Below are 26,735 nucleotides of genomic sequence, written 5' to 3' on the forward strand. Positions count from 1 at the left end.
TTTGTCAACAGACTACAGTGAATAAAGAACACCTTCAAATTGAGGGAAAAGCTCACAAATCCAAATGCAAACATCAGGCAGGACATAGAGAAAACTTCTGAACAGTATGGTACATCACTCTGTTTTTGTTTATTTAAAATAATCTTTAGTTATGAATCCCCATAGCTTCCCTAATATGTTCCATATTTTAGTCTTTTGATGGTAATTTGTTTGTGTGCCAGGATATTGCCCCCACATCAGTTTGATACATTCACTGGCTTTCATGTTAGATTAAATTATTATTGATATTCAGCCATCTGTAGTTGGTAACAACCATACACAGAAATCTGTGTTAAGGTAAATTGCACTAAATGGAATGTTATTAAAAATTTGTGGGCAACTTTCAACTTTCAAGGGTTTTTTTGTTTTGAGGAGAAAATGTTTTCCAATTGTTGCTTGCTGTGTCAAAAGCCTAAAGGAAAATGTGGGTCTTGGAGATAAGCAGGTCAGCTTTACAGCTTACTAACAGCACACTGTTAGACTTTTCATCGCCACTTTACGGTAACATACTGGCGTCACTGTTGCCAGCGTCATACCGTGACGCCGTGTTACGGTAGCTTACCGTTCTGCAGGATGATACCGTTTTTTGCTGGTGTGGTATAATACTCTTGGACAAATTATGGTAACGCACCGTAGCCTTTTTTACGGTATCTCACTGGCGACAGTGACGAGGGTTAATGTGAACAACCTTTCGCTTCACACAGTGGTCCCAGTCTTTCTGCTTGTCCCAACCTTGGAGGTACATTTTGTTCCCTCTTCAGGGTTTATCCTTACAAAAAACCTCGCACACGCTGACTTCTGGTATTCCAGGTTCAATACATAGAATTACCAAAGAAGACTGACATTGCATCAGCAAAGGTGTTCTCTTTGTCCAGCTCAACAATTACATGCCCCTCTGCACTCACCATCCAGCAGGTGGCCGTCATTGAACTTTGTCCTTAAATGTATAGGGGCAACATGTTGTCATTATGCAACATAAAATAATTTCAATACTTCACTTCTGCACACTGTCTAGATAGTCATAAAGCAAATAGCTATGTACAGTTAATTATTAATGGTCTTATGTACATAAGTCCATAAGTACATATTATAATTGTACATAATTGGGAATTATTCTGCCCATTAACCCTTTAGAGCCGGTCAGAGCGGGCACGCTCTGTTTTGCGTAACTATTTTTAAATCCCGGTAGCTCTGCAACCACGTAAGCTAGCGCAATAATTTTTTTTGCATATGAAATCGGAGGAGTTGTACTTACATCTTATGCCATCAGCTTTCCTTCCACATAAAGCTTTGCAAAAACTGCATAAAAAGCACTTGCAGCAACAAAAACATAATATTCCAGAAACACGCATTGCCGATCCGATCAGCTGTTCAGAACACTTCCTACGTTGGAATAGACGTCAGCGCGAACTTTTGCATGTCCGCCATTACCTGCCCGAAACCGGAAGTGACGTCATTTTTGCGGAAATGTAGTTTTTTTTTACCATCAGGGCCTCATGGGCCTATACTGGTGTTTTTAAAAGTTATATTTGACTTTATGACTTTCTGTGTCTTTTCTGGGATGCTTAGGACTCATATTGCACTGCTGGAAATAGTGTATTTTGATGCATGTGCTGCTTTTTTGCAAATTTGCAGTATAATATTTATTTTCGTTTTTCCTGCAGTATATAAAAATTGGTGTATTTCAAAAATAAAACTATGAAGACACTCAAAATAAATTTCCTGTGGTAGGAAACTATTTTATGCAACTTTTTTGTATTTACAGTTTTGAGTCTTAAATTTCTCTAACTAGAAATATATGTTAAAAAAGCAAAAACGATTTTCTCTTTTTTTGTAGTTTATTGCACTTTTTTGCAATTTATGTAATTACTATGTACTTAATGAATACATTTTATTAAAATCTGGGCTATAATTGTTGTATTGATGTATAGTAACTTGAAATGCTCCCAAAAATGGCACCACACCATGTAAAAATATAATATAAGCTCTGGCGGACTTGGTTCTATGGTAGGTCTTAAAGGGTTATTAAACACACCTAACAAAGAGTCAGCTCAGTTAAATCACCGGAGATGAATCAACTGTATGGTTATTTTGGAGTTTATAGTTTGTGCTGCTGTTAAACTTTACAGTATTGACTTCAGTATTTTTGCTGTTGGTGTAGCTAGACTACTATGTTGATCAGTAATATGTAATGTGAAATTTGATATTGTTACTTTGCTGGAGTCACTGAGACACATGTCCAACAACCTTGGTTTATAAAGGAAATTACAGAAATTTGAGCTAACAAAACAGAGACTGGATACCTGTGTCCACGAAAAGCTCCTGTGCCAAACAGAAATTTTAATATGGTCTAATTAGCTCGATTTCATAAATGACTTCTTACCAAGCACAATCAGCCTTGGGGTGCTTGGCAGGCTTTTAACATGCAAACTGAACAATATAAATTTGCGTGCAATGAAGCCACAAAATTTAGAAATACACATAGTTGCAAAGACTTCAGTGACCAATTAGCTTTCCTGAATGACATATGCAAAAAATAAGAGTATTGTGAATAGGTACCAATTCCCAGTTTTTACATGATCAAAATTATTCACAAAAGGCTTCAATAAACAGAAAACGTGTGCCGACAAGAGAACAGTGCACACCTGAAAACACTGACCAGCTAACAGCTTTAAGCATTTGGGTGCAACCTCGGTAGTTCACCAATTCACCTGTTGCAAACGTCCAAGTTTCTTTTAAGTCTCATAAATCCTAAATAAATAAATAAACTATTACCTAACTAGTCTTTTAAGTCTCCACATTCATAGATATTGACATTTTGTCTTAGCATTTGAATGAAAATATCATGGTAGGGTAGCTTAAAAGTCAAAACAAACAGTAATAAGAACGCATTTCGGACTTCTCTCGAATAAGTGAAAAAAACACTTACCTTCAGACTGATTAGCTGGTTCCGATCCAACTTTAATGTGTCCCATGTCAGTCCGTTTTAGGGAAGAAGTGTTAAGTGGTTTCATTTAATTTTGAGATACTCCCGCATGGACGAGCAATTTGGAGTCTAGCAGAGTTATCACGAATAGCATATGATCTTCAGATATAATCCAATCAACCTTGCATTTAACCCGATTGAACATCCAGTTACCTCTGACTACTTTTGCACATGTTAACTATCTCATCATCACTCTGTGCTGCAGCGAACTGGATCTGTGGCACAGAATAGTTGATGGCCATGTTGTTCTCCTGCTTTGCAGCTTTGTTTGAGTCTGAATTGCGGCTTAAACGTGCAAAACTAAGAGAAGCAGATCAATATTTTCTTCTTGTTGTTATTTAATGGTGGTTGGCAACCAGCGAAAGGAGCATTAACCACCTCGAGCAATATTTTCTATCCCCATTGTTGTTTAGAAAGTGAATACCTGATGTGTGCGCCATACGTCACGTTGTACGTCAGGTGAAGGTGTGGTGTCGGCTATCGCACCTGTCGCATTAAAAAGCTTTAAAAACGTAACAATCGCTTTAAAAACACAACCCAACGCGCTAAACTGTGATAATGTGTTACATTATCACATATATCAGGACATCTCTTCTGAACCAAGACCAAGTGGTGCTACAAAGGAATTATTTCTTTAGGAGAGTGCATTTCATAGCAGTCTGGCCTGCAACAAAATGCATCGCTAAAAATACAGTTTCTGCTTGTCCCAGGATTTATTAATTTTGAGAGTGAAGTTGTAGAACTGATGCTGGTTAGTGGTGTAGGTTTCATGGATGTGACACCTTAACTTGTGTAAAATGACGACCAGAGCATATTATTAGGTTAGTTCACTGTAGTTAGGCAGAGGTGTCTTAAAAAGTACCACCTTATACAAAACAAATGAAGGTCCAGAAAGAATAAGAAGAGAAAAAAAGGAACACCCTGCTAAATTAAGTCATTTTTAAACATTACTCTAAATGTAGCCATTAGTACTTGTTGCTGGCCATACAAAAAATAAGTATACTTCAATTATATTTTCCAAGTATACCTTACCTAGTACGTATACTAATAATGCTTCTTGGGACTATATTGGCCCCCGTTTTAGTACATAACAGTATTCTTGAAATTAACTTTTAGATGTACTTTTTGTTCACCATAATTGTACTAGCACAATGTCATAATGTCTACAAGAGTATAATTAAAATATACTCGACTCTATCACAATACTAACCTTACAAGTATACTATTAATTAATAGTATTACTAATGTTTCACATTGTTTGACTAAACAAATACATTTATTAATATATGAGGTTCCATTCAGCTCAAGGAATTAAATTTTAGTGTGGCTGCAACTTACTCCTTAAGTTAAAAATGATGCTGTATATTGTAGTTTATATGTTATACTACTTTCACAGTGAATCACATTTTATAGTAATAAACTCTGAATGAGGATTTAAGTAATTACTCTTAGATCTACAGTAGAAAACAACAGAAATCCGGATGGTGTAATAGTATAATCTCAGTAACATCACCAATTGTTACATTTGCTGTTTTTACAGCTGTTTCCATGAGTACGGTGAGTTACCGTAAAAATAATGTAATCTCATGGAATTTTCCCACAAATACATGCAAATTACAGTACTAAACTGCAAACATCCTTTAGAGTTTTTTACTGTTGATTTTGCAGTACTAAGCTATGGAAATGACTTCAAAGGCTAACAGTGCACCCTCGTTTTGAACTGTATGTGTCGTATGCACCTCGGGCTCCCCAGAACAATATGATAACCCCGGCTGTTTAAAAATGAACCCCATCCTTAAGATCCAAGCAATCATGAAACAATATCTTGACTTCTTTTTTAAAACTTTTACATTTTTTTTTTTTAAAACAGGAGAAAGCAAAGCGAGGGAAGTAAAAATAGACAAACCGAAAATAATTCCAATGATCATAGCAGTAAAAGAGAAAAGTTGAGAAAATAAGCAAGATGAAAGCCACAGTGATGACTCTAGTTGATGTTCTATTTTCATGTACGGTCACAAAATAATCCAGACAGTGAAAGAGAGCTGAAATTGAGATTATAACAGAAGTGATGTTGCTACTAACCATCCAAGCACTCAAGAACAGAACTGAAATAATGTCTTACAACAGATATTAATTATCTCTTGTATGAGTATTCCTGTTATTAATTAAACAGCTGCCGCAGAGATTTTACATTATGTGTATTGCAGCAAATTTTATGCATTGATAATAGATTGTAATACATTTTCAATACAATTATGCTGAGCAAAATTAGAATAGCTAATGCATAACACTCAGATGTTTAAATACTTTAGCACTGCTGTTTTTCCCCGCTGAACAGTTAGCCTTGTAAACCTCTATCTACTCTGTGAAAGGATGAGGAGTGTTTTCATATGAATCCACATAACCACCGCGGACCCATCTGGGTGGTATTAACTGCAGGACACAAATCACAAAGGCACCGTTCCACCTGCTCCTCTCCTTCTTCTCTTTACGTCGCCAATTTGTCTCTGAATTCAGCCTCTGGTCGCACAAGCATTTCTGTCATTTATCCTTGTTAAAGATTCTGCACTGCTCCCTTCGCACTCCTCTGTTGTTATCTATTCTCTTCCTTCTTGGCTTCGGTGGTAGGTGCCTTCTATATTCTGTCATTTACCCTCCCTCTGTGCTACCCTTTTCTGAAGCCTTGCACCTGATATCTTTCTGCTGTGGTGTTCCCCCTTAAACCTCTTACCAAGTAGAATCGAGCATGTGAAGAGCTGACATGAATTCCCAAGGCCAGAATATCTGAGTGACATGTGGAATGGACTCAGTGAGATGAATTTCTGATAGCCATGTGTGCATGTGCATATGTGCTAGGGTTAGTGGCAGTAAATAGGAGCTGTCACGGAAGTTAGAATTGATTTCTTTCCTATAAAAGAGATAACATGTTCTGTGAGCACAAAAGCAACTTGGGCAGACAAAAAAGCCAGTTGCACGCACACTTTGTGGGATAGCTGTGTTGCATTTTAATTTTGTGTGAAAGGCTTTTTTGGGTTTTGTTGTTTGTTGTTATTATGAATAAAGTGAGTCCTTAGCAGGGAGTCCAAAGTGTTTGTTTGATGGATTAAAGCTCAATCTGCTGTTAAAGAATGTCCTTGCTGCAGGGAAAGGAAGGTGTTTTTATGCGTGTTCGTTTACAGGTATGCAAGCCCGTGTGTTAGTGGTTCCTGTGCGTTTTAACCTCTCTGTTATTTGTCATCCTCCCTTTCAGAGGTCCTTTCGTTCCTTCAGTAACGATGACCGCCACGTCATGGCGAAACACTCCACCATCTACCCCTCCTCTCAAGAGCTGGAAGCAGTTCAGACACTGGTATCCACTGTCGAGTGTGCCCTCAAACATGTCTCTGATTGGCTGGATCAGAGCAGCTGCGAAGTCCACAACCAGTTTGACAGCCAACCAGCAGACAGCACAGAGGAGGACGACCCTGGTGTTGAGCCCAGCGAAGAAACTGAGGATTCAAGTGATTGCTACAGGTAGGCAGAAGAAACGCACAGTGGGCTTTAATTCATAATTTTTGTTGATGTTTTTTTCAGTTAATGGATTATTTTGTCACTCAAACACAAAATAATTATTTTGTCAAACCTACAAACCATAACCAAAGACGTTTAATGTATTACATCAGCAGTTCGGTAAATATACCTATGCCTTTAAAGCTCACTAAAAACATTTTGACACATGAGCTTCGGACAACATCAGCATAATAATAATCAATCAAGTGTCTCACTACTAAAAATAAAGTTAACATGGGTCTATGCCTGGATGGAGCATGCAGGAGGCATGGACACATGACATCCACGCCAATGCTACTACGGACAGTTATCTGCTCTATCCTCTGAAATTTGCATTCTCACATTTGGTGCCTCCTAAATGAGAGTTCACTCCTCTTTTAAACACTAAAGTGTCAAGTGTACAAGTTGTGGATTTAGTTTAGGTTTTGTACAGAGGAAATGACTTCCTAGAGAGATGTCATCACTTACTTTGAGCCACCAGGGACTTTAGAAAAGATAAGATTGTTCTATCTCTCCACATGTTGAGGAAATTCTGTGGCAAATAGCTGCATTTTTAAAAAGAAAGGCACAGTTGAGAAGCCTGAATTTCTTCATTCTTACGTCACATAAACAACTTTAGATTTGTTGTTTATTCTTCTTTTGCAACCTAGAGTACTGAGTCACTGACAAAAAAATGTTGGCACTTATTAGTGTTGTTTACTTCTCACAGAGACTGTTCATGCTAAATACTTTTTTATGCAGAAGGAAGAAATAAGTTAAACGCACTTCTCTGAGGTAGAAGGAGCATATGTTGCTCAACAGGAAATGAAACGGCCTCCACTGGGGGCTCCTTCTTCTTGAATCTTTTTATTAATGGTTCAGTAGTTTTCATTGATATCTTGAATTGCCTTGTCTGATCTTATTTTGCTGTGTGAATTGGAATTTTAGTATTTTAATCTTTCAAACACTTTTGTGTTTGTTAGAGATTCAGATATTACGCTGATAAAAAGAGGTTTGGATCTCCCGTTGAGTCGACTTCATGCCTGCAGTGCAGTTCTGTTTGTCAGGTCTCGCACAAAATTGTAGGTTAATTTTATAACAAGGTTATTTTTCTCTTTCATCGTATTTAACTCCCTGAGAACTAAGCATGGATTCTGTCTTTGATATTTACTAGTTATGAATTAAAATGTTCATATGCACATAGCTTAAAATCTCATACAAGAGAAGACTTTATATATTTATTTATGTGTTTACAGGGAGTCCAGCGGTGGCGGCTTGTTGTGTGGAGTGATGAGGATCGGCCTAGTGGCCAAAGGACTCCTGATCAAAGGCGACATGGACCTGGAGCTGGTGCTGATGTGCAGAGACAAACCCACACAGACATTGCTGGACACTGTCTGTCACAATTTACCCACACAGATTGAGGTTAGAGACACACACACAAATGCACCGAGGCATGCATGCTTCTCTTGTTTTTTCACGTTCACCTTTAATCTTTGCATTAAACCCACAATCACATCGGTCTGACAAATGTAATCCAGGAATGCACTATATTTACATCACACTCTTCTTCAATGTCAGAAATTAAGCCGTTTAAATAAGCTTCTACATTTTCTTCCTGAATTCACCAGCTCTCACTGTGTTGTGCTTGTGAGTGTTGAGGAGAGTGTCATGAGTGGTAGCGTGAGCATAAGTAGACAAGTGACAGCAATATTGTCAAGTGAGAAGGTGAGAGGTGTTTGAGTATGTATGAGTCATGTGTGATTAATACTCTCGTCATTATGTCAGTGTCACATTTCCTCATTAATAAGTCATGGCAAAGAAGTAAGGTCCTGACTTTCACACATACAAGATACACACACATACACTTACAAACACACACACACAATACAGCTCTCTGAAGGACAAGTATCTCTTTTTTACAACCTGTGACTTTGACCCCTGTTTGTTTTATAATCTAGGACTTATACCATCTGTTGTTTCAGTTGGGTTACACACCATTTAAATTATTTCATTTGTAGGATATACATCACTGCAGCCTGGTGAGGGGCTCTGACTGGAAGGGAAGGATTTAGCAATATAACAACAAATGTAGGGAAACACTTTCCAACGTGGCTGGCAAGTGCAGAAATTACCCAATAAATAAATAGTGCCAGAGCACAACCTCTCTGCTCACTATTACATTTTGAGGTGGAGATGGAGAAAAAGAGCGTGTGTGTGTGTGTGTGTGTGTGTGTGTGTGTGTGTGTGTGTGTGTGTGTGTGTGTGTGTGTGTGTGTGTGTTTCCTGTGAGAAATAGTCTCATGTTACGGCCCAGTGACCAGCGATTTTGAATTTCCCATCAGAGCCAAATGGGATGTAGATGGGCCCTCTGTGACTCACTGCTCATTTAAAGGGCAGCTGGAATGTAGACATAAACCCAGATATACTTGTTTTTGTCACTTATAAAAACTAGGTAGCTTATTTTCCTTTAATGTTGTTTTCTAGACTTAATCTGGCTTAATCTTGTCAGCTACTCATGGCCAACTCAAGCTTAAATTTAGCTGAAGAGGGTAAGGTCTGTTTTGGGCTATTACAAAGACTTGAATTCACTGTAATTTCAACCGTTACAGTACACTGAGACTTAAAGTGCACATAACTGTGGCTGACTGGTTCACAGAAGGCAGGCAAGAAAATGATTGGACTCAATTAATGATGCCAGAATTGTGTTTGACAGCGTGAGAGTTCGACTTGTTGTAAAGAACAGACTAGCAGCCCGAACACTCAGGAACGCAGGCAAACAAGCGAATACAGATCTTCCTTATTTAACTTACACATAAGCTTTATTTGACATCCCTTTATTCAATATTTTTAATCACCCATGACTGTATATGCTTCATCTGGGCCTCTGTGTGTACTGATCTTTGCATGTCTTGTAGGTAATATTAAGCGTGTTAATTTGTTTAAGTTTGTTCTATACAGTACAGGTGTGTTAAGTAACGGTTGTGGCTGCTGCGTATGCTGACATGAACATATTAGCATAAGTCATCATGTCATAGTGCTGACCAGCGAGGTCAACTGTAATTAATTTCTTCAGAACGAAGGTTGAATGAGGCACAGTGTGCACATAGAGAAACAAATGGGTGTTGAGAAAAATACATAAACAGTGTCTGCAAAACTTATACAAAAGATTCGCCAGATTTCATCAGATATTACTTGATATCTGTGTCTTCAGGAGATTTTACAGCTCTTCCAGAGTTTTATATAAAGGCTATTTGATAATTAGACGCAGAAATTGGGAGTCTATATTCTAACCTGCCAGTGATTTGAAAAAAAAAAAAAGGAAATATCTTTTGAAGGGTCCATGCGATCTTTCTGTCTTCTTACACAGTCAGTTCTGTGGTCAGAAGTATCCCTGGGTGTTTTTATGATGTCCACAAGACTAACTACCATCACTCATTTATTTTCACATAAAAACTTCCCCTTATTAAATCTCCTGTCGTACCTAGTGATGTTGTTGTGGTGTGCTTAAGCCGCACAATGCTGAAATATATTTTGCTTCTTCATCTGTGCTGTGTCATATTGTGGCCTTGGCCTCTTGACTATCGAGTTATGTCTGTTGACACACAACAGAAGCTGACAGAAGAGAAATATGAGGTCACAAGCTCGTTGCCTGAGGCGGCCATCTTGGTAAAAACGACAACAGAGCCTAAACTCACTTTGAAGATTACCCTCACCTCACCGGCCATGAGGGAAGATGACGGGGAAGAAGAGGAGGAGGAGGAATTGGAGGAGGAAGAGCAGGAGCTGGAGAATGGGGAAGAAGGAGAAGAGGTGGTGGAGGGGGAAGTGGAGGAAGAAGAGGAAGACCCAGAAAGCAAAAATGGACAAGGTAGGAGCATAGGAATAGGAAAGTTGTTCTCTGTTTGGCCACACCCAGCACATGCACAATCAATTGGTCTTTGTGTTAACTATGTATATGTTATTAGAAAACTCCACATTTTTTGTCAGACAAGAGGTTTGACCTCATGAACTGATGCTGACACAGGACAAGACAGGTACAGGCAGAGGTGGGTAGAGTAGCCAATCATATTTCAGAAAAACAAATACTCAAGATGAATTTTTTAAAAATGTCGACATTATTTTACTGATTTGACAGCCTGCTACACGGTGATCCAGGTTAGTTGCTTTCAAGTGTGTAAGTAGAACTTTCTTCATATGATAGAAAACTAGTATTACACAGTGCTTAGAGTCGTCAAAGATGACAAAAAAAATCTCCACAAACAAGATGCTGCAGACAAAAATATATAAATGTCAAAGCAAGGAAGCATTAATAATGATCTAAACCCCTGAGGATAGCTGGTCCCTAATCTAGGAGCCAAGAAAAATGCTCATTCACCACAAATCTCAAACTTTAAGTGGGCCAAAGCCAGGAGCTGTGAACCTATCAGTGGCCAACAGGCTGCTAATAGGTAGGAGATCAAAACAGCATTGTTCTTAAGAAGTAGTGAGTGGATTAACAGTTTTTAATGTCACTCCTGATTTTCACAGAAAACCTGTGTAACAAAATCGAGGTGATAAGAGATTAAGCAGCTGAACTTTGGAACAAGTGCAGCGACATCTTGGCTGGAACAAGTATTAAGTGTATTACGATAGCCATTAGTTGATTCGATAGAACAGCGTTTGTTTGTTAAACCTTTTGGAAAAGGGAGACACAGTTTGTCAATAATTCTTAAAGGAGAATTTATTTTAACCTGGATCGTTTGTCATTAAGGTTGTAGAGATTTAGGGTAGCAAGGAGCCACACAAATCTGGCAACTCATCAGCTGACCAAATCATTGTTTGTGTGTAAGGGCATGGAATTTTATTAACATTACTCTACATTATATACACCAGTAAGTAAAGATGTTTTTAAATTGCATATAATTTTCCTTTCCACTGTCGCTAAGTACTTGCTTAAATGGGGTCGTTTGATTTTTGTTTTTTTTCTCTGTATTATTGTAGGATCTTTACTTTACAGTAAGAAGCACCTTGAGGCAACTGCTGTTGTGATTTGGTGCTATATAAATGAAATTTAGTGAATTTTAAGTAGAGAGCTTTTCTACTCTATGCCCCATTCACAATAGTACTTTTTTTTGGCAACCAGGAATTGAACCACCACCTTTCCATTTAGCAGATGACCTGTGCTACCTCCTGAGCTACAGACCCAGTAGTGCAGCCCACACATTGACTGTTCGTCAGTCTGTCTGGTTAATTTGAATTGGAAAGCCAAATTCCAAGAATAAAGGAGAATAAAGTTTGGCTAGTGATGTTTTGTCTCTTGAATCTGCCACTGTAGCAGCAGCAGTTTGTCATGGCTTGGTTTTAATAAGATATCAGACCTTGTTGCATTAATGCCTGAATTAGTCCCATTATCCAAACCAATTATTACAGAAATATACTGCTCCAAAATGTTTCAGTTACTCTAGTTACTTTATGACATTTTACAAAGTAATTAAGTAAAATCGAGCTGAAAGGCTCTGGTGTTGAGTCTGTAAACAACCCATCCCCATTCCCCTGTTTTCATGTGTAGCAGTTACTGGTTATAATTGGTTGTGGGATGTAAGATTGGGAACCAAGGCCAGCAGGCCAGCGAAATCAATAAGCAGCCAGTAGCAAGCTGCCCATCTATCCTGTGGCTCTCATCCAACTAGACACTCAGGTCTCAGAGAGAGATGAGCGATAGCACAAAGGTTTGCCGTACATCATTCCAGATGCCTCGGCATGATAGAGAGGACCCCTCGTATTGTTTTGCATGCATGTGTGTGCTTTACTCACTGATGCAGCTCACCTGCTTTGTGTGGTAAAGGGGGGAGGGTTCACTCCTTTTTTTTTTTTTATAAATCTCCCTCTGTACTCAGTTATAAAGGGTAATACAGAGAGAGATAATGATAAAAGAAGAGCGCTGATTGAGAGAAGAGGGGGAGGACAAGCGAGAAGAGAAAGACTAATGATCTGCTAGTAGCTGAGCTGTCCAACACACAGCTGGGCCCAGTCTGACAGACCTTAGGATTTACCAGGACACGTCACACTGAAACATAGATCTCACACTAAGGCATGCCATTGTCAGGAAATGCTACACTGCATTTTATAACGCAAGATAAATGCTTTCACTCCGGCACGCATCGGACGCATTTGACATTTAAAATTAATGCCTCTCGAGGCTAGGATTTTCTTTTTATGGGAGACTGATGAGAAAAATATTTACCTAGTTGTGTTTTCATAGAGCCCCAAAGGACTCTTTAATGTGTTTTATTTTATCTCCAGTTGGTCCCACACACAATAAAACCTTCTTTGGAAACCCCATGTAACGGCATTCATTCATACACAGCTGCGTTTGATTCAGCTTGCCGTGCATATCACAGACTTTGTGCTGTTTCTCGCGTAGCAGGCCAGTTGAAGCTGTACTAACCCAGCCAGCCCTGTGTGTAGGGCAGCATGAATCAAATGCTTACATATAAAAGTATAATGCTCTACTTTTACCAACCATGATGCTCTGACTAAACCCTGCCTTGATCCCTCTTGTGTTGTGTTTGTCTCAGACTGGGTCAAACTATCTTAGATTTTTTTTCTTTTCCTTTTCAGTTCTACTTTAGGAGCGCTTGATTCTGTGTTTGCCCAGACAGGTTGTTGAATTGCTTTCTCTGCACCATCATTTTCTCTATGAGCCTGTGAAAATCAAGTGCACCTTAAGTAATGCAGAAGACAAACAAAACTGCTATTTTGACTCCTGCCTGGTGCAGACTGGATCAAAATAAATAAAATCCTTGTCAAATACATAAAGGAGAGATTGATTTACATTGCTGGGCACAATAAAAATGACTCGATATGCTCTAACTGTGCTCACACACAGTAAATCAAACACTCCTTAGGTATTTGTTTTGTGTATGTCTGTGGGGGGGGCTCTCCATCCCACAAAGTTGTCTCTTCTTTTGTAACATTGGTTGCTCTGATGTTTTTTTTTAGCCACTGAGTGGATTTAAAATACTAAACCGCTATTCAGTAGTTTGTGCAATTTTCAACACATCTCTTTCTAGGATGGACAGTAAATTTATGATAATATGTGGTGCAGTCAACACACATTTGACTCATCCTAGTGTTGAAAATGGCACTCTATTTAAAGAGTGAGGAGCCCTTGATGGGCATCCATTGCGGATCTGTAATCCGTGCAGCGAGTGAGCACTTTGTACAAGGAGAGAGCAACTTTATGGCATGAAAAGCACCTTGTATGTACCAAAAATATCCATGCATGTGTGTGTGTGTGTATGCTCGCACACACGACTTCGGGTGTGTCTGCGTACATTCACGCGCGCAACACTCAAACACACACACTCAAAGCTGACGTGTGTGTGTTTTACGTTCTCTATATTGGGTTGTTATTGTTTCGTGGCAGTGTTGGGTGCTGCTGCGCAGAGAGTGGAGGCTGAGGAGGAGGAGGAGGGGGAGGTGCTGGATAGACACAGATGTCTGTTGGCCCTGGCAGCGCTGCGACACGCCAAGTGGTTCCAGGTCGGCACCCACTCACTTCCTGTCTTCGTGCCCGATGCTTATTGTAGCCTGACGACTCACCCAGAGAGAATAGTCAGATAGAACTATACTGCCTGTTATGCACACCCAGGGAGTGTAAATGTACTGATTTTACTAAAATAGTAAAATTGAATGTGTATGTTAGAACAAATGCAAATGCACTAATGTTTTCTTTTGTCCTCTAATTTGCATTTTCAGTTTGCAGGATGTTGTTTTGCAACATCATGGCAAAAAAAGCCACTTTATACATACCTGCTCCAAAAGTTTAGTGTAGAGCTGGAAAAGGGTGAGATTAAAAGTTTTTTGTAAAAAAGTATCGTAGGGCTACAAAAGCAATGGTTGATACTTGTTTTTCTTTTTGGCAATTATGTGAACCTGCCTGCTCCGTACAACATGTCAGTGCTTCCCTTCAATTCTCCTTCCATACCCCTTCCCATCTATCTCCCGACTCATTTACCTTATTGGCAAAAAGAAAGAAGAGGAAACAAAAGAAAATAGTGGTAGCCTGTGTATATTCTAGAGACAAACACAAAACACAAAGAAAAAATAATAATAATGAGAAATAATAATTAACATATATGTTCAGTAAACTAATTCAACATCTTTCGCGACACAGAGTTTTAGAAAGATCCAGTCACTTCCTTTTGACTGTGGCTTTGTGATTTTCTGCAGGCGGTAGTCTGTATGTGTTTGAACAAATACCACTGCTCCTATACTCAGTTTGTTCCCTTTTCTCCTCTCCTTTAATCTTCCTCTTTGCCTCCCTCTGTCTTTCCCTTCCACCATCTCAGGCTCGAGTGAATGGACTCAAGTCCTGCGTTATCGTTCTCAGGATATTAAGGGATATGTGCAATAGACATCCCATCTGGGAACCTCTGAAGGGATGGGTGAGTGTTGTGCTCGCCTTGTTGCTCCTGTGTTCAATTACTTATCATCTGTAAATCACGTGTTTTATGCTAAAAACTAGGCAATGTATATAAATGAAACAGGTTACAAATGGAGCTACTTGTGTAGATGGTTTAAATACACTCACTGGATACTTTAATAAGTACACCTTGCTAATGCCGGGTTGGACCCCCTTTTTCATTCAGAACTGATTTAAGTCTTCATGGCAAGGTGCTGGAAACATTTCTCAGAGATATCAGTGCATACTGTATGACAGCGTATTGGGGTCACATAAAGAAAAAAATGTTAGTGTTCATTTTGAGAATAAAGTTGAAATAATATTTTGAGAAAAAAGTCAAAATGCAGCGATTAAAGCTGTTGTTTGAAGTCAAAGAACTGCCACAGCTGCTACACCCTCTACAATGATGCCTTTTGTAGATACGCTATTGACATTGCACTTCACACTCAGTCTTAGTGACATGAAAACTGTTTCTCTTTTAGCACATAAGCACAATGTGGTGATAAATGTTGAAACGATGGTGCAGAAAGCTACATCTAGTCAGAAGGAAAAACTGGGGGATAAAGTTGTTTCACAAATTCATCTACGTGAGGCATTTTGTAACGCTTATATCAGCCCTAGCAGTTGTTTCACTTAAATCTCTACATTTTGACAATAACAATATTTTGAGTTTAATCTGGAAATTTTGACTTTATTCTCCACATTAACAATAATATTTTTGTTTCTTAATGTGACCTTCATGCTCCTTCATAATACATCACACAATAGCAGCAGATTTGTCGGCCACACTTTTTTCTTATGTTCTGTGGTCTAATTTTTGGAGATCCCGTACAAACTATAGCCTCAGTTTTCTGTTCTTACCTAACAAGGGTGGCATCGGGTTCCTGCGGCTGGAGCCCATCTGCTCCAAAATTCAGAGTGTTGTGCATTCAGAGACACTTTTGTGCATATCTCAGTTGTAAAAATTGGTTATTTTGCATTCCCTTTCTATCAGCTTAAAGCAGTCCGACCATTCTCCTCTGACATCAACAAGCCCAGCCAAGCCCATTTCTTTAAAGTTTACAGATGGTTGTGTGGAGAAACCCCAGTAGATCATCATTTTCTGAAATACTTAGACCAGTCCGTCTAGCATCACCAACCATGCCACATTCACAATCACCTAAATCAACCTTCTTCCCCATGCTCAGTTTGAACTCGATCAGGTCTTCCTGACCACGTCTACATGCCGAATGCACTGAGTTGCCATGTAACTAATTCGAAATTTCTGTTGAACGGGTGTACGTAGCAGCAAAGTGGTCAGTGAATGTACCTTTTAATGACATATCACCCACATTTCTCTATTATTGCATGCTTATCTGTTTTTATGTCAACTTTTTTCACAGCCCTTGGAGCTTATCTGTGAGAAAGCCATTGCCACCTGCAACAGACCCCTTGGGGCAGGAGAAGCGCTGCGCAGAGTCATGGAGTGTCTGGCCTCAGGCATACTGCTCCCAGGTACTTGGTGTGGTGTATTCATGAAGGAATTTGGCTACATTCACACTGCAGGCGAAAGCGCATCAAATCACTTTGAGCGTTCACACTAGAGCGCGTTTGCTGTCGCATTTTATTTGTAGTGTGAACGAGCATACAAAAAAATCGGATTTGATCAAAAAATTGGAGTTGAACGTAGCCTTAGTGACTGCAAAGATTTGAGTAGATGAGGATGTATTTTCATACAGTTTTCTGGCATTTCTTACCAGGAGAGCTAAATAAAGTTCTTAATGTGGGTAGATGAGGAGATATATCACAGCTCTGCTTGACACATTTTTGAGCAGTTTTTAAGAGAGGTCGAGACATTATAAATGACCCAGCAGAGCACAGCTGTCTGAGGCAGGTCATCATTATTATTATGGAAGCATCTTAATTAGAGCTAGCTTAATGGCTTCTTTGCAAAGTGTTCTGCATCACTGGGTAAAATTGTCTTTGAATAAAGCTAATTTACTTTGGATCAAAAACCAGTGTTCTCCTCTCGGACTGGTGCTTTTCAAGTGCCTACTTTGAAGGACTGAAAGGAGCTATTTAAAAGTGGAAGAGTGGAAGTTTAACAAACTGCAAATAAAAAATAACCCATTTTAATTCAAAGGGAAATGTATGCCACACTAGTAGGAGAATGTTTATTTACCTACAAGATGTTTTTCTCCATTCATTTTAATTCTCAAGATTTTCACAGTCTCTTTTAAAGTCAAGCCCAATTAAATGCTGCTGAGCTGCACCGTCGGCACAGAAAGTGACAATGACTGACTTAGCATGTCTGTGTGTCACTTCCCCCAGGAGGCCCAGGTTTACACGACCCGTGTGAGAAAGAGCCAACAAACACACTCGCCAGCATGACTGACCAGCAGGCTGAGGACATTACCTTCAGTGCACAGGTACACACGTACAATGTAGTTTAACTATGGCATTGCTATCACCCAGTGCTTCTTGCCCTGAGCTGGCAGTGTGTGGGAATCACTCAGCAATATGCCCATTAGCAAGACAGGAAGACCTCATTGCTGCCCCAACCACTCATTCTGCGAGCACGCACACACACACACACACACACACACTTACATTCAGTCACCAGAAAGAGCTGTGTGGTGCCGCATTTTAATGATTGGTGTGGGAAGCTATTGCCATTGCAAGCCATAAATCCATCTCTGACACCTCGAGGACAGTATTTATGCGCGTGTGGTATTTGTGTGTGTGTGTGTGCGTGTGCCGTCATGTCCTTTGACACACACACTTGAGCGAGCAGGGCAGCCTCTGAGCCTCGTGGCTTAGTGAATCTTGCCGTCCATTTCCTTTTGAAGGCAGCCTGGACGAGGCTGGAATGTCAATGGGGATAATTGCATTGGAGCAGATACAAGAGCAGATAGGAGAGAGGGAGCTGTTCTGTCAATGAGCTGCACTAGGTGTCATTAATATCTGAGACACTCTACCCCCCTAATAGATTTATATTAGCAGAGTCTCTATGTGCCATTTGGTTATCTGTTTGTGTAGAATAGGGATGCATGTAAGACACTGAGCATGATAAGTTAACATAAAGACAAATGAGTCATTATGGTTGAATTTGGGTACAGTTTTGGTGCTTTGTGGTGCAAGATAAGAAAGTGTTTTGAGGTTTTTTTTTTAAATTGTATATTTAGAAGTTTGCCCATGCATTATCCAGCTTTATACTCCTATGTATTGCAGATTCACTTAAGTACAAAATGTCCATTGTTGTTTAAGTTAATTTGTGTTGTGACAAATTAACTTAAAGAACTGTTGTTACTCCTCATCGGAACAGTTCTTCTGTCTCAGATATTCAGGATATAGCAAACAGCACAGACAGTGAGTTATCACAGAGTAAAGAATGAAGGAGCTTCTTACATGTGTTTATCGACTCTAGGCTATACATAAGTTAAACATTGTAGGATATTTTGACTCTCTTTACTTAGACTTAAAGAGTACCGTATTTCCCGGACTACAAAGCGCACCTAAATATTAGCCGCACAAGCTAAAATCAGGGGAAAATCCTGTTTTGTACATACATTAGCCGCACCTGACTAAAAGCCGCAGGTGTTTCAATGTTGACTCATCATATGTAAGAGAATATGCACAAAGGGAATTGTCAGGAAAGAGATGGCTGTTTGGAGACATCACTTTTATTAATATTTTGAAAAACAAGTTATGGGTACATATTTGCACATGTAGTACATAACAGTAACCTACAGCACACCAGAACAATAGATTCGGACTACCTTTTAGGCTGAGGTGCAGTGACACAGCTTTAACAAGAAGAAAAGTCAGTCATTCACCACCATCTTTCTCTTCTTCCTACGCACTAAAACCACCAAAGTCCTCTTCTCCAGTGTCAGATACAAACAGGCTCAGGGTGGCTTCGTCATCCACTCTTCTTCTCTCCTTCGTTTTCACTTTCAAAACCAAAGAAATCCTCATTGTCAGTGTCAGAGTCGAACACCCTCAGAAGGGCCGTGGCGGTGTCCTCCTCTCCATCATGCAGCAGTCCAGCCCTTCAAAATCCGTTGGTGATCGTGGATGTTTTCACACTTTTCCACGCTGTCAGAATCCACCGGTGGAGTTGGGCATAACTTGCTTTTTGGGCATAACTTGCAAGTTTATCGCCGCTCATCATCCATGACTCCCGCTGAACGCGTAGCGCTACTTTGAAGTTTGTTTTTCGCGCTACTTCGTACGGCACTACGTTGCCTGGCGGACGGACATGTGACTAACATACCACTCTTGAACCCCGATCCTTCCGCCAGGCAACGTAGTGCCGTACAACAGCGGAACACACAAAACAAATCGTCTTACGATATGACAAAAATCACGGACAATCCATAGAAAAGCCGCACCTGACTAAAAGCCGCAGGGTTCAAAGCTTGTGCAAAAAGTAGCGGCTTATAGCCCGACAATTACGGTAACTCCACCAGTTGCATCCTTTTTAATGTTTTATACTGTTTTTAAAATAATTTAATAATGTTTTATAATGCTAGTAAACATCTTGAATACTGCACGCTGTGCCTCTGTTGACATCAAATCTGTCTTGGTTCAAATGCGTTTCTCAGCTTTCATCATCTTTCTTTTTGTGTATGGTGCGTGATTTGTGTTCAACAGCATGCTCTCAGGCTCATGGCGTTCGGACAGATCTACAAGGTGTTAGAGATGGAGCCTCTTCCCTCAAATAAACCATCGCAGAAATATCCGTGGTCTGATAAAGAAGGTGTGTACCTTTTTTTATTCCCCATTGCTGCTCTGCCTGCCCGTCCAGTTCTAGATCAGACAAGGCCTTGGCTGTCTTCTCACACTTGTCATGACCTTTCTGGGTGGATTATGTGTTTTCTATGCACTTCTGTAGCACTGCCAGCATCATCAGAAAGGCTGACATATTAATCATAATAAAACTAGCTTCAGTGATGTAGGTATGTTATATACATTTTTTTCTCAGTTTTTTTATTGACCCTGTCTCCAGTGCCACACTAAGGATTTTAGCTTTAGTGAAATTGCTTTAGGTTGTGCATGCTTTCTGCAGGAAAAAGAGAGACTCACAGAAATCTCATAAGATCTTGAGCTGGCACATAGCCAAAGTGACTTTCGTGGAAAATCGAAAATCGGCCTTTTGAAATTTTGATGCTGACATGGAAAAAGCATTTATGGATTAAGGTGCACGTAGGGCACGATCTGGTATGTCTTCCTCATTGTTTGACTGTTTGCTGGTCTGCCTGTCGGCTCTGTTTATCTTCTCTGTGTGTTCATCCGTCCTGTGCTTGTTCTCTTGTATCGTTTGTTCTCTGTGACATTGCCTTTGTGTGTTTTTGTCATACACAATTGCCACATGTGTAAGTCGACATAAACATCTCTTGTATTTAGTGATTGATTAGTAATTCTCTCTGTGTTTATCTGTGTCTCTTGATTTTAGGGTTAGGTTTGAAGAGGCCATATGATGATGGAGCAATGGATGACAAGGACCTCATCAAGAAGATGAAGAGGAATCTAAGAAAAGGTACAAGGAGGAAGACAAATCTAATATTGTAGTCTGCTTGTTATATTTTAAAGCCTAACAGTGTATATGATTCAAAGTATGTTATATTAGAAAATGTTCTTTCATCATTCGATTTTCATGATTTTATCTACTGAGAAGCTTCGCTTATCTTCACCTTGTCTCTCTTTTATTGCTCCCTTCCTCTCTTTTTCATTCCTCTGAGACACATCGATGCTATTGATTGTTAACATTTTAGTAGGCCACCCAACCATTCCTAGTATTTTCTTTGTACAAGGAGAAGAGGAACCATAGCTAATCGAGGCAAAGAGGGATTTCTATATATTGGCAAAAAGGAGGAAAGTGATTAAAGGCACCTTTATTCCTCATAAAAAAAACTTGGCAGAATACTAAAAAACATTACAAATTACCCTGATTTTTCTCTACTCTGTCCAATTTCAGCTTTTATAACTTTTGCATTACAGTTTTTAAATGTACCCTGGCTTTATGTCTTACTATTATTCTCTCTTACCTGTTTTTGGCCTTAGTCCTGGACAGTAAAGCCATAGACTCCAACCAACCAATGAACGCCCTGATGCGGCTGAACCAGATCCGGCCAGGGCTGCAGTACCGCCTGCTGTCCCAGTCAGGGCCGGTTCATGCTCCAGTCTTCACCATGTCTGTGGACCTAGATGGAACAGTTTACGAAGCCTCTGGATCCTCTAAGAAGACTGCAAAGCTTCACGTTGCAGTCAAGGTAAGCTTGATTTCTGTGTTTGATTACATTTGTGTCTTTATGTTTTTTAAACATGGTTGGTTAGAAATGTAGCCTCACAGCAAGAAGGTTCTGAGTTCAACTTGCTGGCTGCTGTCTTTCTCTTTAGCAGTTGCATGGCCACAGGTGTGAATGTGAGTGCGGGGGATGTCTATATCTCTATATGTTAACCCTGTGGCAGACTGGCATTGTGTCTAAGGTGCAGCCCTCCTCCCACCACATGACAGCTGGAATAGGCTCCACTAGGAAGAAAATGGATGGATAAAATAACATATAGAGAACAGTAAAAATAGTCTTAATAATTTCTAATGCCTCTCGCGGTTGCTGTGACTTAATGTCTGACATAAGCATTCACTTGGACTCAAGGATGAACTGGCTAAAGGTCACTGTGACCTCAAAATTGCCACTCAACAACACCTTTGCCATTATTCAGTGCCATAACTGAGGAGCAGAAGATTTAGATGGTGAACACATTTTACATTTGATCAAATGCTGAAATAGTGACACTAATTTTTGGGGACCACCTATTCAAGTCTTCAGGCCACATGCCATATGAGTCTGGACGAGCACGGATTTAAACTCCAACTTGACAGGTTGGCAGTAGCCTGAGGCCTCAAGGTGGTAATTTCAGTTGGCTCCCTGAAAAATTTCATAAGTTCCAGCTGACGCCAAACCTGTATGGCTACAAATATGTTTTTGCCTACCTATACCTGATGATGTGTTTGTGTGTGCGAGGAAAGTTGGAGGTGGGCAAATCCATGTAATCCCAAAGTGGTTGTGAACAAAGAGGCTCTCCAGAGCACCGAGCTGGGATAATCCGCTGTCCGCTCCATTCCCATAAAAGGCTCTTTCTCCCCACCTCTCCTTCTTTTCTGTTCTCCTTCTTGCTCACTTCCTTTCTCTCATGTGCTCATCTTTTGATCTCTCTTTCTCGCCTTCAGTTTCTTTACCTCCTGCTCTCTCACATATACTCTTACTATAGGGGCTGGTTGAGCAGCTGTGACACAATCAACGTCCTTCCCTCCCTTCTTCTCTCCCTGTCTGTGTGCTGCTGTCTTGTCAAGGACTTACATTAAAGTGATATGATACTCAAATCAGCTAACCATTGTACAGCTGAGCCATTAATACTGCAGTATTCCTGCCTCAAGAAGAGATATTGGTTGAAATAGATTCTCAGCATGCTTCTTTAATTCAATCTTTTTTGCCTGATTACACTAATGCAGTCTTCTCAGAATGAAGTGATCTGACGTAAAGGAACATAAGTGAGTTCATCAGAAATCATGTTCATATTGCAAAAGCAATGTAAGATTGTTTGATTAGTCACTTTAAAGGTTTTATTTTTTATTTCGTTGCTTTAATGCATATTAGCCCTTTTAGGTGTCTTTGCCTGCCTTTTTCCTTCCTTTCCTACCTTTATTTTTACTTCCTTGCCTTCGATCTCAAGGTTCTCCAGGCAATGGGCTACCCGACTGGATTTGACTCAGACCTGGACCCCATGAGTTCAGACGAGAAGTCGGACAGTGAGGGGAAGAGCGAGACCTCCTCGCACACTAGCAATAACCCAACACACTCCTCGGACAGTTCCAACACGCTTGAGGTAGGGAATGAGAAGTGTGTGTCAACAAATGAAAGCACACGCTTAGTTCAAATGCTTTTTTTTTAATCTGGTAAAATTTGATTTGAGCTACTGAAGCATAATAGGAGGTCAGTGTGGTTTAACATGAAACGCACCTAAATCACTGACATTTTCATACCATGCGTCATCTCCCATGTTAACTGTCATATTTGTTATTTTATAAATAAATGAACCCACTTTTAAATTAAGTTACTTTAATACCTTTTCACTCTACAGGTGCGAACTCAGGGTCCCATACTGACAGCGAGTGGAAAGAATCCTGTCATGGAGCTAAACGAGAAGAGAAGAGGCCTCAAATATGAGCTCATCTCTGAGAGTGGAGGCAGCCACGACAAACGCTTTGTTATGGAGGTGAGAGAAAAATGTTTTTGTTACGGATCTTGTCAAAAGCAAAAGTTTAAAAAAAGAAGTTGCCTTTGAACATTGCCTGCTTTTTCAGTCCTTTTCAGTCAGTCCAGTTTTATAAATCCATATATAGTTATATCTATATATATGCACTAGCCTTATGGCATATGGGTTGTCTGCTCAACCCAGTAAGGAATGCCGGTGTCCCAGGTCAGGCTGTGTTAAAAAAATGTGCTCATACCAAATATTGGCATTCATCTTGTTAGATTTGTAAAAATTCAGTTTTTACCATATATATTATATTTCTATTTGTGTTTGCACATTTCAATAAATCAGTGCACTTATTTCCTATCAAAATACATGTATAAAGAAATGAGGTCTCAAGCCTTGTGCACAGTATTGTACACAACCAGAAACAGGCTCATCACCCGGCAGAGTCAGTGGGGTGGTTTGTTTTCCGACATGCCTGGTTGCTCCATCGCTCTGCTGATTGATTAGCAGGCCTGCTTGACAGCAGGGCATCCTTAAACAAGCCGTCCTGTTCAGCAAGACTCGCTGACTGACTCACTGAGGACTTCAAAAAACGTTGCCTTTGGCCCACATTGTGTGATTTTTAGCTCTAACAGATTTGTACTATAAAAAGTGTGAATACCCATAGAAAGACCTACATCAATAAAATAAGAGAGAATTAATTGTTTATAAATCACTACAGGTCTAAAATGTAGTATGTTTCTTTTGTTTTTCCCTAAGCATAAAACACATTTCTGTGAATATTTGTGTGCATGTTAGGTGGAGGTCGACGGGCAGAAATTTCGTGGGGCAGGCCCCAACAAAAAGGTAGCAAAGGCCAGCGCTGCCCTAGCAGCTCTGGAAAAACTCTTCTCTGGTCCCAACGCAGCTGCAAACAAGAAGAAGAAGATATTGCCTCAAGTAAGGAGAGACACACTTATGCAGCACAACCCTGACACAGAAGTCCCCAATTAACTCTGTAGCATGTGCATTTACACTGAAACAACAATAAACTATTAAACCAGTCTTTCTGTCCTATTTTGCATTACTGTTATACTCTTTCTGATCAAAAAGCAGTTGGAGAGTTTGCCCAATGTGTCCCTCTATCAGTAATCAATAACACTTTGTTTAGACTGATTTAACAAGTTTAACAGATCAGTACTTTTATGAGATCACCCCTCTTCCGCTTATGTTGTCAATAACGCTATTTCCCATATAGATCTGTAAAAAATGAGACCCAAGTGCATTAGAACATTGTCAGTGTTACATGCATGCTTGATTTGATATGTTCTTGCAGTGCTGCTGCATTCATGCGGTTCAAACACACATTTTTCTAGCTTTATGGCCAGCTTCTGATCTTGGCATTGTGATTGTTAATATGTGTACTCTGTGCCTGTGTTCAGACCAAAGGAGCCCTGGCAGCAGCAGCAGCAGCCTCAGCAGTAGCAGCTCAGGTTGCCAGAGGAAGAGGAAGAGCGGCCCTAGCAAGAGGAGCCTTCGTCAGTGCAGCTGCACCTGGATATGTCACTCCAGGTAGTGAAGGGATTTTGTGTCTTGTTATGTGACAAAAGAAAAAGTCACCAGTTTGCAACGCTGTAAATGTTGCATTTGTTGTTTTTAGATATAAATCAATAATACACAGCTAGCACAGTTAACCACTTAACATTTTGCATCATAATCTTCATTTTTCTTCTTCGAAAAATGCACATCAAATTATACTGGACATGGTTTTTAACTCAAATCTCTGTTCCCAAGCTTGCCGATATCCCATTTTACCACTGTACAGAATTTCTTGGCTAAACTGTATTTTATATTATATTTTTTATTTGACATGACAGTTTCTGCAGATCTGGCATTTTCTTTTTTTCTTGGCCTTAAAATTCTGACATTTTCCTCTGCTTTAGGCCGCTTACTTATTTTCCTGTGGTTAAAAAAACCCATGCATTTCCCTGTAGCTGTATTGCAAAATATCACAAATACCCTACAGTCACCTATAGAAAAGGGGATAGCAGTAATTTGTTGAGAGCAGATAAACTGTGTAGCATAAAAACCACTGCAAGATTTATCTTCATTATGCTTGAGGAGTACAGCATCTACTTAGGTCTCATACTTTAAACCCATAGCTGTCTGCTAGAATCTGCTAGAAAGTGGCCAAAATTGTCATCTGAAGTTACACAAAAGCTGAAACGTGTGTTAGTTTTGGATTTAACAAGTGCAGAATTGAATTAGACCTTGTAACCTCTTTCCCAACAGGCTTTGGGACACCGTATGGCTACAGCCCTGCTGCAGCAGCTGCTCCTGCGTACGGTACGTGCCTCTTCGCGTCCACTCCTCATCAGCTCAAGCCTCCTTTTTCCACCTGTAACCTCCCTCCATCTCTCGCTCTCTCACTCTCTCTTTTTCTCTCTCTCGCTCTCTCTCTCTCTCTCTCTCTCTCTCTAGCCATTTGTGGGTAAATTAATGAATCTTCAGTAGGTTTACACTTACAGCCCTTGTCCTCGACTGCTTTTTATATCCATTGCTTCTCTTTTCGCAAAATGATTTTAAAATCTTGACCCCCTTTAAGATCCAAGTTTTAGCGTTAAACATTTAATCTCTTTGTTGTCTTTCTACAATCAGATCTGTGCTTTGGCTAATTGTCCACTCAGTCCGTATGTGTTAATCTGCCTGTTGCCTCTTACACTCTCATCTCTTATTGTTGGACTGCTGCTCTATCAGCACAGAGTGCTGTCGTCTGTTTCCGGCTTTCATCTAAAATCATCCAAAAAACAATCCTGATTGTGTTTATATCAACACATCTTCCGGCATTGCCTTCAAATAGTTTAAATGCAAAAGAGTAGAAAACTATAAAAAATATTTGAATAGTTACCTTGTTTCTTGACTTTTATTAACCTTTTATTAACCTGAGCCCTGTTCGTAGAGCCATCATCCGCATTTCTGCTTAGATTAGCAGAAGGAATAGAACGAGTTCCAATTTTTTTTTCCCAGTACTTTTAAGATACACACCAGCTTTCCATCAGTAGGACTGCTGCTACACTGTTTTCTTGTTCTCAGGACATAATATATACTTGACCTTCAATAGCATAGGTATTGGCGAAAAACCCACTCCATACACATATTTACCTTAACAGAGCGAGTCCTGTGCAGTGGGACTTTACATGTAGTACTAGGAGGCCTCGTCGTCCATCTTACAGCCTAGTTTGAAAGGGTCTTATGTGCTAGAAGAAACTACCTTGAGGGCCCCAGGCAGATTTGTAACAACCCCCTGAGAACCCAACATCCCTGAAAATGAAATCCACCTCAGTTATACAGTATGTTTATGAAAGCTGGAACCCAGTGTTAGTTCCCAGGCAGTTTCAACTGGGTTTTTTACATGTTAGTGCAACACCTTTCCTTGCTAAAATAGTCTGCCTTCGCTGGCGTTTTCAAATAGTTATTGTTTACCAAAACAATACATCAGTAGCTGGCCTC

At 39.9% G+C, this 26,735-nt stretch overlaps 1 protein-coding gene across 2 annotated transcripts in view; it reads left to right on the top strand.

Moving 5' to 3' along the window:
* The window catches only part of strbp (spermatid perinuclear RNA binding protein), a 103,579-nt gene that overhangs the window by 67,001 nt on the left and 9,843 nt on the right, over positions 1-26,735 (top strand). For both annotated transcript variants that reach the window (XM_026174137.1, XM_026174136.1), the window contains exons 4-18: positions 6,276-6,538; positions 7,810-7,978; positions 10,166-10,424; positions 13,965-14,080; positions 14,890-14,985; positions 16,385-16,496; positions 17,313-17,410; positions 19,638-19,743; positions 20,440-20,523; positions 21,048-21,256; positions 22,719-22,871; positions 23,127-23,261; positions 24,045-24,185; positions 24,668-24,797; positions 25,518-25,571. In XM_026174137.1, the coding sequence (XP_026029922.1) occupies positions 6,276-6,538; positions 7,810-7,978; positions 10,166-10,424; positions 13,965-14,080; positions 14,890-14,985; positions 16,385-16,496; positions 17,313-17,410; positions 19,638-19,743; positions 20,440-20,523; positions 21,048-21,256; positions 22,719-22,871; positions 23,127-23,261; positions 24,045-24,185; positions 24,668-24,797; positions 25,518-25,571 (2,125 nt within the window). The remainder of the gene's footprint in view (positions 1-6,275; positions 6,539-7,809; positions 7,979-10,165; positions 10,425-13,964; positions 14,081-14,889; positions 14,986-16,384; positions 16,497-17,312; positions 17,411-19,637; positions 19,744-20,439; positions 20,524-21,047; positions 21,257-22,718; positions 22,872-23,126; positions 23,262-24,044; positions 24,186-24,667; positions 24,798-25,517; positions 25,572-26,735) is intronic.

This window comes from Astatotilapia calliptera, chromosome 7 (assembly GCF_900246225.1).
Source record: "Astatotilapia calliptera chromosome 7, fAstCal1.2, whole genome shotgun sequence".
Lineage (NCBI taxonomy): Eukaryota > Metazoa > Chordata > Actinopteri > Cichliformes > Cichlidae > Astatotilapia > Astatotilapia calliptera.